This window comes from Amblyomma maculatum, chromosome 1 (genome assembly GCF_055883805.1).
Source record: "Amblyomma maculatum isolate TAMU_Amacu chromosome 1, ASM5588380v1, whole genome shotgun sequence".
In the NCBI taxonomy this organism is placed as follows: Eukaryota; Metazoa; Arthropoda; class Arachnida; order Ixodida; family Ixodidae; genus Amblyomma; species Amblyomma maculatum.
Window position 1 is genome coordinate 267,643,680 of NC_139344.1, and position 15,525 is coordinate 267,659,204.

Consider the following 15,525-nt stretch of genomic DNA (forward strand, 5'->3'; position numbering starts at 1 on the left):
CGGTGCCGAAGAAACGTTGCCATGTGGTTCGGCCTTTACCTATCGGAGATGCCGCAGCAGTGATGGCCATAGCTTTTAATAGGTGCAGCGGTAGGGCCGGTTACCTACTATCAGCCTGTGGGTGGCTTTCAAACTAGAGGTGGTGTTTTCCGGCATCTTCTGAAATTGCATGCATCTCTAGTGGCAGGTTGCTGGAGGGCAGTTAGCTGTGTCTTGTGACTGCGGGCATTCCAAAGAACTCCCATAGTCCTGCTTCTGCACCATTGTCATTGTTGCTTTTGGATGGCCGTGCTGTCGTGTGCTCGCATCAATAATAGATTGTACGACTGGGGTGTGCACGCTACATGCGATTCTTTGAACTACCTAACAAGTTCCTTTCTGCCTGATCAACAGCATTTCTTGCATTTCTTCTGAGATGTTTGGATTGCTATTTTTTTTTTGAAGCTTTGTCGAGTAAGGAACTGGCGAGAAAGGCCATCAATAATTTAGTGGTGAGAGGTAAAGTAGAGGAAATAAAGATCTTGCTGCAGAACAAACTGCTTAAATGAAGAAAGGTGGCCTTAGGGTATAGGAGCAAAAAACTTTTAACTTGCCGGATCATTACGGAGTGCGTGGCAGAAGCAGGCTACAGGATAGTTGCACGGGGCATTGCGATTAGCTAAGGAGATGGAAAGATGTGCTGAAGAAATGCCAAAGCATGAAAGCTTTGGATCCAGTAGGTAGGATAAAATTTGCAGAGCTATTAAAGCAAATCGGTAAGCGTAAGAATAAGGTGTCTGTATCATGATGTATGTGAGCAATATGTGAGGCCACTGGCAATATTTGAAGATATCTGGTGGCTGCATAGCAGCCATAGTCGTCCATATAGAAAGTAATAAAATCCTCATTAGAGTATATGTTGGATAAGAAGACAAACTTTCCGTTGCTGTTGACTTAAACTTTTCAGTGCTGTTGACTTGCTTACAGGACCTATTCAGAGTCCTAAATTGAAAACAATTATGGCATTACCTTGTAGAGTAGCTTAGGTGATGAATTACAAATGATGATTGAATTTGATAAGCAAAGCAGAATGGTGACTTTAAAATTGATAAGCAGAAGGCTGAAGTAATGTTTAAAAGCATCGGAGAGGAACAGGCAGTTTGCAATAGGTAGTGAGTCACTGGTAGTTGTAAGGGAATATGTGTACTTAGGACAGGTGTTGACCACAGATCTGATCCCCTGAAAGTGAAATAACCAAAGAAATAAGATTTGGATGGAGGTCATTTTCAATTACTGTCAGACCATGAATGGTAGTTCATCCGTATTCCTGTAACGGTTGTATCTTAATGGTAGTCACCTATGGGGCAGAAACTTGAGAGGTTAACGAAAAGGGTTCAGCTTAAATTGAGGACAGTGCAGATGGCTATGGAACAGAAAGTGGTCAGCTGTAACTCAAAAGATGGGAAGGGTGCAAAGAGGTTGGAAAACAAACACGTGTTAGTGACAGTTGAAATTGGGAAGAAATGGGCATCGGCAGGGCATGTAATGTGAAGGAACGATAATAAGACTTAAGGCAAAAGCAGGGGGCAGTTAGATGGGTAGAATAATCTGATCTAGATGCTTTTGGGAGAACAAGCACTCTTCAATTTTTCTATTGTTTTGCGCATTTCTGAAGAAAGCCAATGTTTTAAATCAAATATAAGTATCATAACCCTTGACACCTGATAGATCATCTAACCTTGTGTTTTGTGCCTTTCGGGTATCTTTTTGAGCCTGGCAGCAGGCATTTTATAATGGCTGTACATATGAAGAATGCCTGAGGTGGCTATGTTCCGAGGAAATGGTGCTTTTGGAGCAGTTCTACTTTGACTCTGACTTTGCGGAAATACAGATGACTAACTATAGCACCAGTGTGGTGCCAACTTGAGCATATCATGCAGCACTGCTTTGAGATCCTTCATGCAGCATTTGACTACTAATGATGAAAATTTGCTTGTGCTATGACGCAGTAACCTTTATACGCGTTTCAGTCTGTCACGGTTTGTTGCATCAAATGAATACTTCAAATATCAGTACATTGGGACCCATTACTATGGTGTGCATTAAGGGAAAGCTGCCCTCACTGGTAGTTTTTCTTCATACATTTTCAGCAAATTTTAACCAGAAACCAATGATCTGTTATATTTCCAGAGTCAGAATTGCACAAAAAAATTGTCCACCTAAAAGTGTAATTGGGCATTTGGTGTGTTCCTTGGGAGTTTGCTGTTTTTGGTGCAATGGAAGGATTCCTGTCTAAAGTGTTCGATTCATAGTTTTTTTTAGAAATGCTGTAGATTCTAATTTTCAAAACATTTTTTTTTTCTTCTTTTTTTACACTCTGTACATGCACATGTACTAAGCTAGGGTACAGAAGTGATGGTAACAGCGTTTGTCGGCAAGAGGTCGTCTCTGTTTCTATGTGATTTTCAACATGAAATTAAAATTTTAAAGGCTCGTTTCTTTGATATTGTAGTGTTCGATCAGAGGCAATTATTTTATTCTCTTTTATGGTTGCCTCACCATATTATATGTACTATGTAAGGGAAAACCTTCCCATTTCCACCATAATTTGATGATATATATTTGGCTGGTGTTTTGTCCCTTTACAGGGTTAATTGGAGGAATATTGGAAAGGCCTTTGTCCTACAGTGGGTATAGTCAGGCTTCTGATGCTGGTTAAGATGATTAGGTCAAACACTGGTGTCATGGAAGAAAAGTCTATATGCTCAAATCCAAGGGCAGGTTATTAGATTGACAAGTGTGTTGCCATATGTGCTGTGCAATCTTCATGCAGCTAAGGTATAGCGCTCTAGTGAAGTTGTCTGCAAATGTACACATCAGCAATGTCACATCAGCAATGGTGGGCTCGATAGCTGTGCGGCAGCGCAGTCTACCAATCCTCTGCTTTTCACAATGCAGGTTAGTAATAAGTTTTCCTTATTTGCTAAAAAAACCTGTAACTACTTCTCAATGCAGCTGCCAAGCCCTCAGTGCTGCTGTGGTATTGTTGCCGAATGTTTGCATGTTATCAGTCTTCTCTTGCTATTGTCGGGGATGTTGAAACTAACCCCAGCCCCGACCATACCGACAGCGTACTTTTCGAGCTCCAGAAACTAACTACCGGCCAAGCTACAGTAATCTCCGTTCTACAGGACATCACAATACAACTGCAGACTACTGAAACAACCTTAATAGACTTAAACAAATGCATGGACGCTCTGGAATCACACTACGCTTCACTTTCCACTCTCCATTCCGAAATAGACGCCCTGAAAACTCTGAACTTGCCTGCAAGGTTGACAAGCTGGAAGCACGTGTGGACGATGCTGAGAATCGCTCTCGTCGCAACAACCTCATATTTTACAATATTCCCGACGCTAACCCTGCTGAAACGTATGCAGACTCGGAAGAAACAGTCATTCGCCACTGCTCCACCCAACTAGATTTTGCCTCGAACCTAATCTAATCGAGCGTGCTCACAGCCTTGGAGGCCACTCAACTGATCGTAAAAGGCTGATTATCGTGAAATTCACCTCATCCAAAACCAAAGAAAGCATCCTTTCCTTAGGCATCAAACTAAAAGGCATTAACTACAGTATCGGCAAAGATTTTTTCCTTCCTGTATGTAACGCTCTTAAACATCTTCTAGCCTTTGCCAGATCAGTAACCGATAAGTTCTCCTTACGCTTCAAAACTTAACACATTGGTCCCAAACAATACACATTCGATGAATCCTCACAAACCGTAAAAGAGGTGAAATAGCAACCAACTCATCACAAATCGACAGGCTGTTCTAAACATGCACAAGCACTTCCATTGTCAGCGATCTTTACTAACATCCGCAGTTTGACTTCAAAGCACGACATTAATATCGTCGCATCATCCTCCAGCAACCTACTAATCTTGACAGAAACGTGGCTAAGTAGTGACGTTTCCGATGGTGAAGTCCTTGCCGACCTGCCTAAATTCCGTGCTTTCCGTAAAGATCGTCCAGATAGAAGGGGAGGGGGGGTACTTATTGCAACTGCACAGGAGCTATCATGCACGGCCATTCACCTTTCATCGGATATTGAAATATTATGGGTCTTGTGTCATGCTTCACCAAAGTTTGTTGTGATAGGCATTTGCTACAGGCCTCCTAGCAGCCCAGATTTTCCCCAAAAACTTGCATTAAATGAAATTAAAACCAAGCACCCTAACACGTGCACTGTCCTATTCGGTGATTTTAATTTTCCCTTTATCGACTGGCATAATCTAACCGCTACAGGTAACAGGGTTGCTAATGATTTTCTTGACGTTTGCCTTATTTTAATCTCGTTCAATTAATATCCGAACCAACCCGTGTAACGGATGACTGCGTTAACATTCTCGACCTAATAATAACGGATAGCCCTGAATACATTCATTCTATCACCTATCTACCAGGTATCAGCGATCACCAAGTCATACATGCCGGCTCCACGATTAAACCATCTTCACGCGCAACATGTAAGCGAATAATCCGACTTTACCATAAAGGGAACTATATTGCTATAAATAATGAACTTCGTGCATTTCTACCTAACTTTCTTCAAAGGTCCGTCCACGAAAATTGGTTCATGTTTAAGAGGAAAATTGAAGATTTGGCTGACAGGTTTATTCCCAACATAAATATACGAACTAACCCTCAAAACCCTTGGTTCACAAACACACTCAAACGTCTTGACAATAAAAAGAAGCATCTTTTCCGCTTGGCCAAGTTACGCCCTAGTCAGTGCTTGGAACAAATATTACGCAGCTGAAACAAAGGTTTACTATATATTCGAGAAGCCAAATGCACCTTTTTCCATACCGATCTGCCTAAAATGTTGACTACTAACCACCGCAGGTTCTGGCAAGTCATTAACCCCCAGCACACACTCACTATTTCCCTCACCGACGCATCGGGTGCTACCATCTGTGAAACTTAATGCGCCAACATGTTCAGCACAGCCTTTTCATCCGTATTTACCAATGAAACAGATCCGACATTTCCTCCAAGCCCGGCTATTATCCAGGATACCATGCCTGTTCTTACATTTTCTTCAACAGGAGTTTTGTCCCTAATAGAAAACATTGAACTTTCATCCTCGGCTGGAATTGACAATATTAGTGCCAAAATACTGATTAACACCAAAGATATATGTTCATCCCTGTTGTGCTTGTTATTCACTCAGTCAGTCCTTACAAGTCAACTCCCCAAAGAATTGAAATATGGGAAGGTTGTTCCAGTCTACAAATCGGGTAACAAGAACTCACCACTAAATTACTGTCCCATCTCGCTAACTAGTATCCCCTGCAAAATCATAGAACATGTCATCTATACCCACATCATGACATTTCTTGATTCCAACAATTTTTTCCATCCTGCTCAGCACGGGTTTCGCCGAGGTTACTCCTGCGAGACCAAACTTTCTACATTCGTTCATGACCTGCATGCTAACCTTGATTCTAACCTACAGACTAAAGTCATATTTTTAGATTTCGCTGAAGTTTTTGATAAAGTACCTCATAAACGCCTACTGATAAAACTTTCTCTATTAAATTTACACCCCGATATATTGAAGTGGATTGAAGAGTTCTTGACTAATCGCTCTCAGATTGCCTCCGTTAACAATGTGAACTCTAACTCACTCTTAGTAACGTCAGGCGTCCCCCAGGGGTCTGTGCTTGGCCCGCTACTCTTTCTCATATACATTAATGATTTGCCCTCAAAAGTAACATCTAACATACGTATGTTTGCTGACGACTGTGTACTGTATCGTGCTATTCTCACCACCGCTGACCAATCTTCTCTTCAAAACGATCTTAATGCTGTTCAAGACTGGTGTAACGAGTGGCTAATGGAACTTAACCCTCGTAAGTGTAATCTTTTGTCCATTAACCGTCGCCGTAACCCTCTGGTTTTTCCTTACATAATCTCTTAAGTTCCCGTACAACTAGCTCCATCATATAAGTATTTAGGCATAACAATTTGTAGCGATCTTTCTTGGAGTATGCATGTTATTAACATAATATAGTCAGCAAACAGGACGTTAGGTTTCTTAAAGCTCTATCTTCATCATGCTCTCGAATACATAAAGTTATTAGCCTACAAATCATTGGTCAGGTCCAAACTAGAATTTGCATCGCCCATTTGGAATCCTCATCAAGCTTACCTCATTAGTGCCCTCGAATCTATTCAAAATCATGCCGCTCTTTTATTCATTTTATGAGATCAGAGTTTCCTCCTTAAAAACAGCATCCGGATTATCCCCCTTATCGCTCCGTCGTTGCATTGCCAGCCTATCTTTATTTCACAAACTTTTTCACAGCCCTATGAGCATCGCACCTTATATTGTTCCCCCCGCACGCATATCTCATCGCACCAGCCATCAGCTACAAGTTGCCTGTCCACGCTCACGTACCGTCATGTTTTCAAATTCCTTTTTTCCTCGAACAGCTGCAGACTGGAACGGCCTTCCGGACAACATTGCTCTCATCACTTGCACACCACAGTTCATCGAAAATGGCAAAACTTTCCTGTTATTGTGGTTATGTATTTTTACTCTTGCCACCCCTTATGTAACACTCCTTTTTAGGGGCCTTTAAGGTAATAAAATGAAAAGAAATGAAACATGCCACAAAGTTTCAGTGTAGGTATTGTTTCTTGTTGGCAGCTAGTGCACACAGTTAAACTGGAGTACGAAAAAATATTGCGCACCTCTTCTGGTGGGACAGTTACACACATCTTATATTCCTGAGTTGTGCTATACTTAATAAACAAGCTTCCTTCTCTTTTATTTTGGCATTTACTAGCTGGTCTTAGCGGCATCCAATCGCCGCAATTTTCTCAGCAATTCTGAGCAGTTTCACCTTGGCTGTGATTTAGTTAAGGCAAACTTATTGTGAGGGCTATCTGTAGTGAATAGTCTTATTTAGTTGGATATATTGGTTATTAACAAGGCACAAATGATGAAAAATATTGTGCTAGGCAATGCGTTCTGTAAGATGCAGCAGTGATTCATTATCAACCGACAGCTTTTATCGCGTACGAGTAACCTCGCCAGCATGTTTTGGGTGGGAACTGTATCAACCAGAATGCATGTAAAAAGTAGTAAATGGACTGCAAAATTGTAAATAAATTCTGTTTTGGTTTGTTGCAGCTTGTGAAAGCCTGAGTGAATGGCAGGATACAAGCTGCTTTTTCATAGGTTGCTGCCGTACTGTACGAGAGACAAAATAATTGTGCGCTGTATGTGATATGGTGCAACCAAAGTGTAACAGCTAAGCATGTTGAATAAAGGTGCTTCACTAATAGACCTTTCCTGGCCTACGTCACGAATGACGTATCTGGTGGCTTGACCTGGTGGGCAAAACTTTCGGCTGCTGGTGGCGTGGTGCGGAGGATTTGGTCTCGTCTGGGGACAGCTGTGTTTTTCTCAATAGTCATGCTCTCACATAGTGTGATGTGATGTTGGATCGAAGATGACCAGCAGCGTGTGCTTCTTCCATTCTAGAAGTGGCCCAAATGTGTTTTTCAGCTGTGCAAAGAGCAACGAACAAGCATGTATTAGTTTGCTTTATTGCCCTTCCGAACGAATCTTGCTGAATGCTGATCGATCGCGCTCTAAAAGGCCTGGACGGCTTGCGATCATTGGCAGCATTGAATTTATTCCAGTTCAGTAGGCCATGTTGAAGGAGCTAGCTCTTTCACAGGACAGCTCCCAAGGTCATGCCAGCAGTATGATCACAGGACTACAGTTGTATCCCTAGACAGAATCATTATATAGCGCATTTAAAGGCCTCAAGCGAAAAGTGGTTTTATTGAAATCATGTAAGTGCACTTATGAATATTTGTACGCCTTGCATAAATATTATGCGGTACAAATCGCGCTTTGTTACTTCCCTTACTGCGGAACTCATTCGCGTGGTATTGCTAGCTTCCTTACAACACTGTTCAGGTGACTAATTACACGACTAGACAGAAATTTTTTTTTCTGTGTCAGGCCAAACATAACACGCAATAAAAATGCCTGTACTTAGTAAGGAAATCATCCAGCGAAGCACGAAGCTTTTCATTCACAACTGCCCATGCTTCGTGGGGCTCAGCACTCTTTTGTGAAAATTTTCAGAAAAAAAATAAAAGAAAATGATGCCTGTATAATGCCTGCCTTGGCCAGTTTTCCAGCATGCTTAAAGTCCTATCAGTTTCAAGCGTTTGGTAGGACTTCAGGTCGTCCGCAACCGGCCGTGCCAGTTCATGGAACAAAAATAATTGTGTGCATGCTTGTCGAAACTGTTGCCTTTTTCAAGGTAAAAATTGCTAATGGGTACGTGTGCTAAGGAGTGCTGCATATTGTGCCGAATCTGAATATGGCCAAAACGATTTGAAGCAAAAAGTGCATAGCAGTGGGTAGCTTCCCGCCTCGCCCTGCAGCTGGGAGACCCGGCTGAAAAGGACTCTTGCCCACCAAGCCGACTTTCCTTAAATGCGCTCCCGTCATGTGCCTCTCCTAGGTCATGTGCCTCTCCTAGGCGATTGGCACACTGTACATTGGGAAGCAGCTGCACAAAACTTGCTGCCATCCATTCTTAAAATTTCACTTTATACAGCTTCACAGCTCAGGGGCACCATATTTTTTTACATTACTGAACGTTTCTCCATGTGGTCTAAATTTGAAGTTATTTTTATTAGTTATTAAGCAGACAGCTTGTTTGTTTTGTAGAAAGGTAAAAATAATGCATTCATGCAACAAATTCATCCTAAAATTTAGGGGATCTGGAACTGGCTTGCTCTTCTGTTTTCTTTGATCATGTTTTAATGCTTCACTTCCACTTCCTTCTTTCTGTGGTGATTATCACACTCATACATAATTATCTTTAATTGAATGCCCCGCCGTAGCGGTGCAGTGGTTAGGGCGCTCGAAGGATAAGGAATCGAATCTCGGCTGCGTCAGCCGCTTTTCGATAGAGACTAAAAGCAAGAAACCCATGTGCTGTGTCATGTCAGTGCACGTCCTAAAGTGGTAGAAATTTCCAGAGCCTTCCACTATGGCGTCTCTCATAGCCCGAGTTGCTTTGGCACTTTAAAGCCCCCAAAGTAAACCAAACCAAGGCTTTCGTTGGTTATATGCGTATATATGCTTATAAAGAGTGTATATGCTTGTCCCATCTTCCAATTGCGTGGAGATTTTGCTATATTTCAAACCTTTTGAACAAATAATCGAGCAGCTTTGTTGCGCTACCTGGTGCGGTGGCTTGGTAGTTAGGGGATCCCAAGTGTGCAGGCTCAGCTGTGGTGGCTCAGTAATTCGGGCTCTCCACTGCAGATTCTGGTGGATGCAGGTTAGTTCCGTGAAGGCAGCACAATTCCGGGAACATATGAACAAAATGCAAGGTGTGGTGTCTGTGCGGGTGGTCGAAGTTATCCGTAGCCTTCTACTGTGATGTGGCTTTGGATGCCGAACCTTATTAATCAAACCAGCCGCGGCTCTGGGAAATCATTTCAATCGCTGTTTTTTAATGTGCGTCTCGTGCTGCCTATGGGGGCAGCCTAGAAGACAACTGTTGTCCTGGCCTGTACTTCGTGTGCTGCTTCACGCAATGGCTGACGCTTGCGTGGTGTAATAAAAATTGTAAGGGTGTACATTATCGTTTACAAGTCCGCGTTGATTTGAGACCACCATTGGGACATTTGTTGATCTGCAGGTTGCAATAATCTTGCTATGCAGGTGATCGACGGCGTAAAGCCGCTGTGAGGAAGTGTGTTCGTGAGGAAGAGTTCCACAAGAAAAGCCCACCTCCTGCTTCCTCTGCAAGTAGCGCCAGCAGGGTTGCAGAAGCTGATGTTGAGCCGCGCAGTGCTGTCGAAGAAGAGAGTTTTCCGCCAGAGCAGGCTGTGGTAAGCACTGCAGCTGTCCCTAGCACCAGCAGCTCATCTGCCTCAGTCACAGCAGCTGTTGAGGAGGCTCCTCCCATAAAGGAAGAGAATCCTCCACCAGAGCAGCGTGTAGCAAGCAGTGCTGCCCCTGCAAGTGGGAGCGTTGAGGCACCTCCCATCGAGGAAGGCAGCTTATCTCCAGAGGGGCCTGCTGGGGCCGACCAGAATCGTGGCGGTGCAGACGAGAATCTCTGTGTGCTGCAGCAGTGTGCCGCCAATGATGCGGCGTGTGTGAGGGTGCCCAAGGCGGCTCCTGCAGAGCGCCCCCATGAAGACGGCGTCCCTGAAGAGGGCTCGCCGTCGGCTACCATGCGCAGTAGTGCAGGACCCGTGAAGAGCGAGCCCAGCGCAAGACCGGGCCCCCCTGACAGCCGCACATACCGTGACTCGCCAGGTGTTGCTGCTGTGCATCTGGACGCACTGCAACAACAGCAGCAGCACGCCCGGCTCATGCAGCAGCAGCAACAGCCACAGCCACAGCAGGGACCGGCAGGCCTATACCAGCCGCGACCTGGGGTACAGCAGCCTGGTGCACGTCCACTTGTCTATGGGCTGCAGTCGGGCTCGGGTGTGCTGGGCCATGTGGACCCACTGAGCAGCCCACTTGCGTACCAGCAGCTGCTTATGGCCAATGCCCCAGGCCCATATGTCGACATGCTTTGGACCCCGAAAATGCCTAGCCTTCCACCTGCCCAGACTGCCTGGAATATGGCCCAACTGCAAGAAGCACGAGCATCCCAGGAGAGGCAGAACATGCTTGAAAGGTGTGCAAGGTATCACGCTCTGACTCTGCATATACTTTCTTTTCCCACCCTTTCTTTTCTGGTTGCTGTGTGAGTAGGGGCAGTATTGCTGTTTGCTGTGTTGACTTTCTAATGCGGGCTGTAAATGTACAACAGCTATTCCTATTAATTTTTCTAGCAGGCCTGAGCTGCTTTTTATGTCAGCCGTAAAGGTTAAAAGTTTCCCTTCACAACCCACCATGTATGCACACACGTACACAAATAACCTTGCATAACAACTACTGCACTCGATTTTTATCAGATTTTCTCTTATAGGCTGCCAAAATAAGTTGCTGTGAAAATAATTCAGTGCTCTGCATGTAGGGTGATAGTGGGCTGTGGTAATTGCCTTATGGAACTGGCTAAATGCGGCTCTTCCAGGGAGCGGAGAGAAGAGGAGGAGAAACGGGAGCGTGAGAAGTCTGAAATGCTTGAACGTGAAAAGGCAGAGAAAGAGCGGCAGGAGCGTCACAAGGAGGAGCAGGAGCGTGCCCAGCGTGATGCTGTGCAGCAGCATTTTGAAGAGTCTCTTCGTTTGGCTAGTCAAAAGGTGAGTGTTGAAGCAAGGGAGGGAGTGAGAAGGGGGAGGGGGGGGGGGGGGGTACGTTTGGTGCCCCTTGTGCTGCAGTAGTAGCTTTTATATGCAGGCAGACAGCGCTACATTAAGAAGCTTGCCATTTAGTTGTGGCACTTCGTACCATTGTACCTTTACCCTGTCCTTACTCACTCGACAAGTTAGCTCATCCTCTCACATCAGAGTTATCCTCAGTGTACAGTGAAACAAGCGTATTAATAGTGTTATGCTCGAGTGACTCAGTGTCGTTATTTTATACCTTCCAGACATATGGCAGAATGATGTCTGTGGCTCAAAATCCACATCAAAATCATCTAGATTCTCCCAAGACAGGTTGCATCGTACGTGGCATTGCATGTCTTTCCTCTTGGCCCACTCACCGATAAATTTACTAACAAAGCAGTTCTGTAGCTTGAGATGTATTGGCCAGCCTGCTAGAGGCCTTGGATGTTGTATGAAATTTGTGGAAATTTGCACTCTTTTTTTTTTTTCTGACTGTTAGCAGCCAAGGCCAGGCTGGAGCCACATTGCCAGTTTGCCCTACTCAAAGGCTGTCAACACATCAAGCAGCTCTGTAATTGCACAGTCTGACAAGCAGCGAGAAAAGCAGGAGCTCGATCAGCATGAAAAGTAATCTTATCATGCTTATTTTCATTATCTTCTCTGCTGTCATGCGTTTCAGAGACCTTTATAATAATTTGCATTGTTTTCTCCAGGTATTCTATGGAAGCTCCCATGCGGGCAGCTGGAGACAATGAGCATTGGTTGTCAATAGTCCAGCAGCAACAGAGGTTGGAACGCCAGGGGCAGGCTTCTGCACATCACCGGATCCCTTATTCTGAAGTATGATTGTTTTGTGAGCTGGGGGGGGTGGGGGGGGGGGGGGGGGTGTATTAGTGCCTTAACTTACATGCATCACTTTATGTTGCGAACAGTCAAAGCCGAAGCTGGAGATCCCTGCCCGGTCATCACCAAAGACAAATCAAATGCTTCCTGGTTCTAACCTGTCACAAAAGGTGTCCAGCCCTGCTGTTCCATCAACTTCATCAGTCACAGTGGCCACCTCAAAAGGAGAGCCCAGCTTCAACCTCTATGGTTACCAGCCATTTCCTCAGATGTACATAACTCAAGCCCAGCTCAAAGCCAGAGAGGAATCCAAGTCTCATCATAGGTATGGTAAAGAGGATTTTCATTTGAAAGCTGGTGTCTACATGATTGCTGCATTTTGCTCATTTGCAGTCAGCACATGTAACTTTATCCAATGTTGTTTTTAGGTAAACAAGCACTTGTCAATTTTTCATGCTTTTAAATTTCTCAAGAAAGCCAACATTTTAAGCCAGCTATAGGCATCAAAACATTATCACTTAACACAACAGGCTCGTTAACCTTATGTTTAGCCCATGATAACCATATTAGCTTTATTTGGCATGGCACAAAACTTCATATAACTACATGCAATCTCCCCCCCCCCCCCACACACACTTTTTTTTTTTTTCAGTCAAACCATTGTGAATCGCCAGCCCCTCGTTTCTTCGCCTTCCCACTTACCCCGGATAGAAAAGGACCTACGCTTTGATCGCTCAACAACACCTGGTGGCCAGAGGGGAAGTCCGAAGCCTCCCGTTAAAGACCGTGTTAGTCCAGCAATGTCCACACCAGGAACCTTCCGACCATATGAGTACAACTCTGCTGGCCCTGCGCCAGCACACCAAGGTTCCCTTTCAAGGTGTTCTGCAAGTTTTCCTCAGGAAGAAGCTCAGAACCTTGTCAAGTGTTCGCGCTCTCGTCAAGACTCTCCTCTGAGTACACCGTCACCTGGTCCAGGAAGCTACAGCAGCAGTAGCAGCAGTAATAGCAGCCAGCCTGCTAAGGCATCACAGCCATATTCGTACAGTTTGATCCAACAAGGCCTGGTGCCTAACCCCCTCTACACACCAGCTACTCCAACTACACAAGGCTCCAAGTTGCTACCCCCAGGTGTGCTGCAGTCTTCCCCCGGAGGTCAAGTTTCTGCGCAAAGTTCGACACAGTACCTGCGTTCCGTGCCCGGCATCACAACAGGTACCCCAGTCTGTCGCCCGGGCCAGCATCAAGAGCCTAAGCTCTCATATGGCCCAGTGCATGGGCGTCCCCTTTCTCAGTCCCGGTCATCATCAGTGCACCTACCACCAACCAGTTCCACCCCTCCCCGGTTGACGCCACCATTGCCTCAGCCACTGAACTTGCAGCAGGGTGCCCAATCTCCAGGTCGACGCAAGGCAACACGTGAGCCAGAGCAGTTAAAGTTGCCAAATCGCGAGGAGAGCCCATCACCAATTCAGTGCTCAGTACCTGCATCAGTGGCCACTCCACCAGCAGGTGCCATGGCACCAGAAGGTCTTTCCCCTCTGGTTACGTCAGCTACTACAACACCTGTGCAGTTACCAGCAGTTGCAACTTCTCAGCAAGACACCTTTAGGCCCTTCTCTGCTGCCATTCCACAGCAGCAGGCACCACCACCTGTACAGCAGCAGGTGCCACAACCATCCTCTTCTCAGCAAATGACACCATCACAACCTTTTGTTCAGCAGCAGGCTTCCACTGGCCAGGACAGCTACCAGGCATTCTACAAGAAGGCAAGAACAAAGGTTCGGCCTCCAAATGCCCCTTCACCTGCCTCTGGGGAGGATAGCAAACCTGGCAGCCTGGGCGGTGGTTCATCTATTGTGCACGAGTCTGACTCTGACACACGGGTCACTCCAAGCCCTGCACCGAGTGCCAGCACGACAATCAGCAATAGCAGCAGCAACCACACGAAACTGAAAAAGGCATGGTTGCAGCGGCATTCTGAAATTGAGGATAAGAAGCCTCTGGATGGAGAAATGCGACTGGAAGCTAGTAGCGCCTGTGCCTCACCTGTAAATATCAAGCAGGAGCCAGCAGTGATCAAGACGACCATCAATGGCCATGACGCTGAAGCGAGCAGCTCTGTAAGGGATGACTGCAGCTCGAGTTCTGCATCAGAGGCTGAGAAAGCAGCAGTGAGTCGCAAGACGAGAGTTTCCAGGAAGCGTGCTTCTACAGGCAGAGAGAAGTTGAGTAGCAAAAGGCAAAGAGGAAACAGTGAGAGCAATAGCGACGCAGCTCCTGAGGAGAGCTCCCCAAAGAAAGAAGAAAAACAGGAGATGATTTCACGAAGGCGAGGGAGGAGGCCCAAAGGCATCAGGCACGAACCTGCAGATGAAGTAGCCGCCGTACCTCGAAAGAAGCAAGGTAATGAGCCTTTAACACAATTGCTATTTAGAACAGCTAGAATGTTTTTCATAACTTCATACCGTTTTTCATACCATCCTATGAAGTACTTTTCTCAAGATAGCAAGGAGGAGGAGGAATGGACTTTATTTATATATATAATAAAAGCTCTTTGGGAGGGCTCCTGAATGTCCAGGAGCCCTCTGTCCTCCGCCTCACCCGGGTGACCAATCTTCACTAGTTTATCAGGCTGGCGGCAAGCAGAGTGTTCTCCCAAGAAGAGCGCGAGGTGGGTCCAGGATGAGCACGAAAGACTGTAGTTGCGGGCAAGCCTGACAGGTTGAACAGTGAGTGGAGTATAAGGCCGGGTGCATGCAGGCCATTGTCACTGGCAAAACATGTCTGAAGCTGCCTCTGGACTGCCTCTCTTTTTAGTCGAGGGAGCGGTGTGGTGGTTGGTAAACGCGCGTACTCTCAATGCAGTACATCATGACCTCGTAATCGGGTATGTCATTGTCGCCACTGCCACTCTGAAAGATTTCTGGAGCGTACACATGAATGCGCCGATTACCGAGAAGATCCTCGTGCCCAGGCCCCCACGTGACAGTTATGAAGTGTTGTGGAGTGGGTATGTGTTCTAGTACGTGTGTGGCCTTGCGTGGGATGATGCCAAGGGGAAATTCCCTGTAGGCTGTTTGTGAATCTGTGCAGATTCACAAACAGAAGATAGTGGGTGCTAGTCAAAAATGAGCCTGAATATTTAATATTTAAAAATATAAAGGACATTGTAGTGTTGAAATTTTTTTCAGTGTTATTTAGCATAATTACCCAGTCTACGGCACAACTACACTTGTTTCACCTGTTTCATGATCCTAATAGAAAATTCTGAGTAAAGTTTACTTTGTAGCTGCATGCACTGCTGCTTGCACTCAGTCTAGGCTACAATTCCTCCTACCAAGTGCATTTTTAGGAATGTAACC

At 45.4% G+C, this 15,525-nt stretch overlaps 1 protein-coding gene across 9 annotated transcripts in view; it reads left to right on the forward strand.

Moving 5' to 3' along the window:
• Window positions 1-15,525, forward strand: part of LOC146206484 (uncharacterized) — a 252,153-nt gene that overhangs the window by 198,325 nt on the left and 38,303 nt on the right. For 4 of the 9 annotated variants that reach the window (XM_084591193.1, XM_084591202.1, XM_084591201.1 and 1 more), the window contains 7 exons: window positions 9,750-10,731; window positions 11,122-11,290; window positions 11,581-11,655; window positions 11,817-11,944; window positions 12,031-12,157; window positions 12,250-12,485; window positions 12,813-14,566. In XM_084591193.1, the coding sequence (XP_084447319.1) occupies window positions 9,750-10,731; window positions 11,122-11,290; window positions 11,581-11,655; window positions 11,817-11,944; window positions 12,031-12,157; window positions 12,250-12,485; window positions 12,813-14,566 (3,471 nt within the window). The remainder of the gene's footprint in view (window positions 1-9,749; window positions 10,732-11,121; window positions 11,291-11,580; window positions 11,656-11,816; window positions 11,945-12,030; window positions 12,158-12,249; window positions 12,486-12,812; window positions 14,567-15,525) is intronic. The other 5 variants (XM_084591194.1, XM_084591195.1, XM_084591196.1 and 2 more) reach the window with 5 other exon arrangements.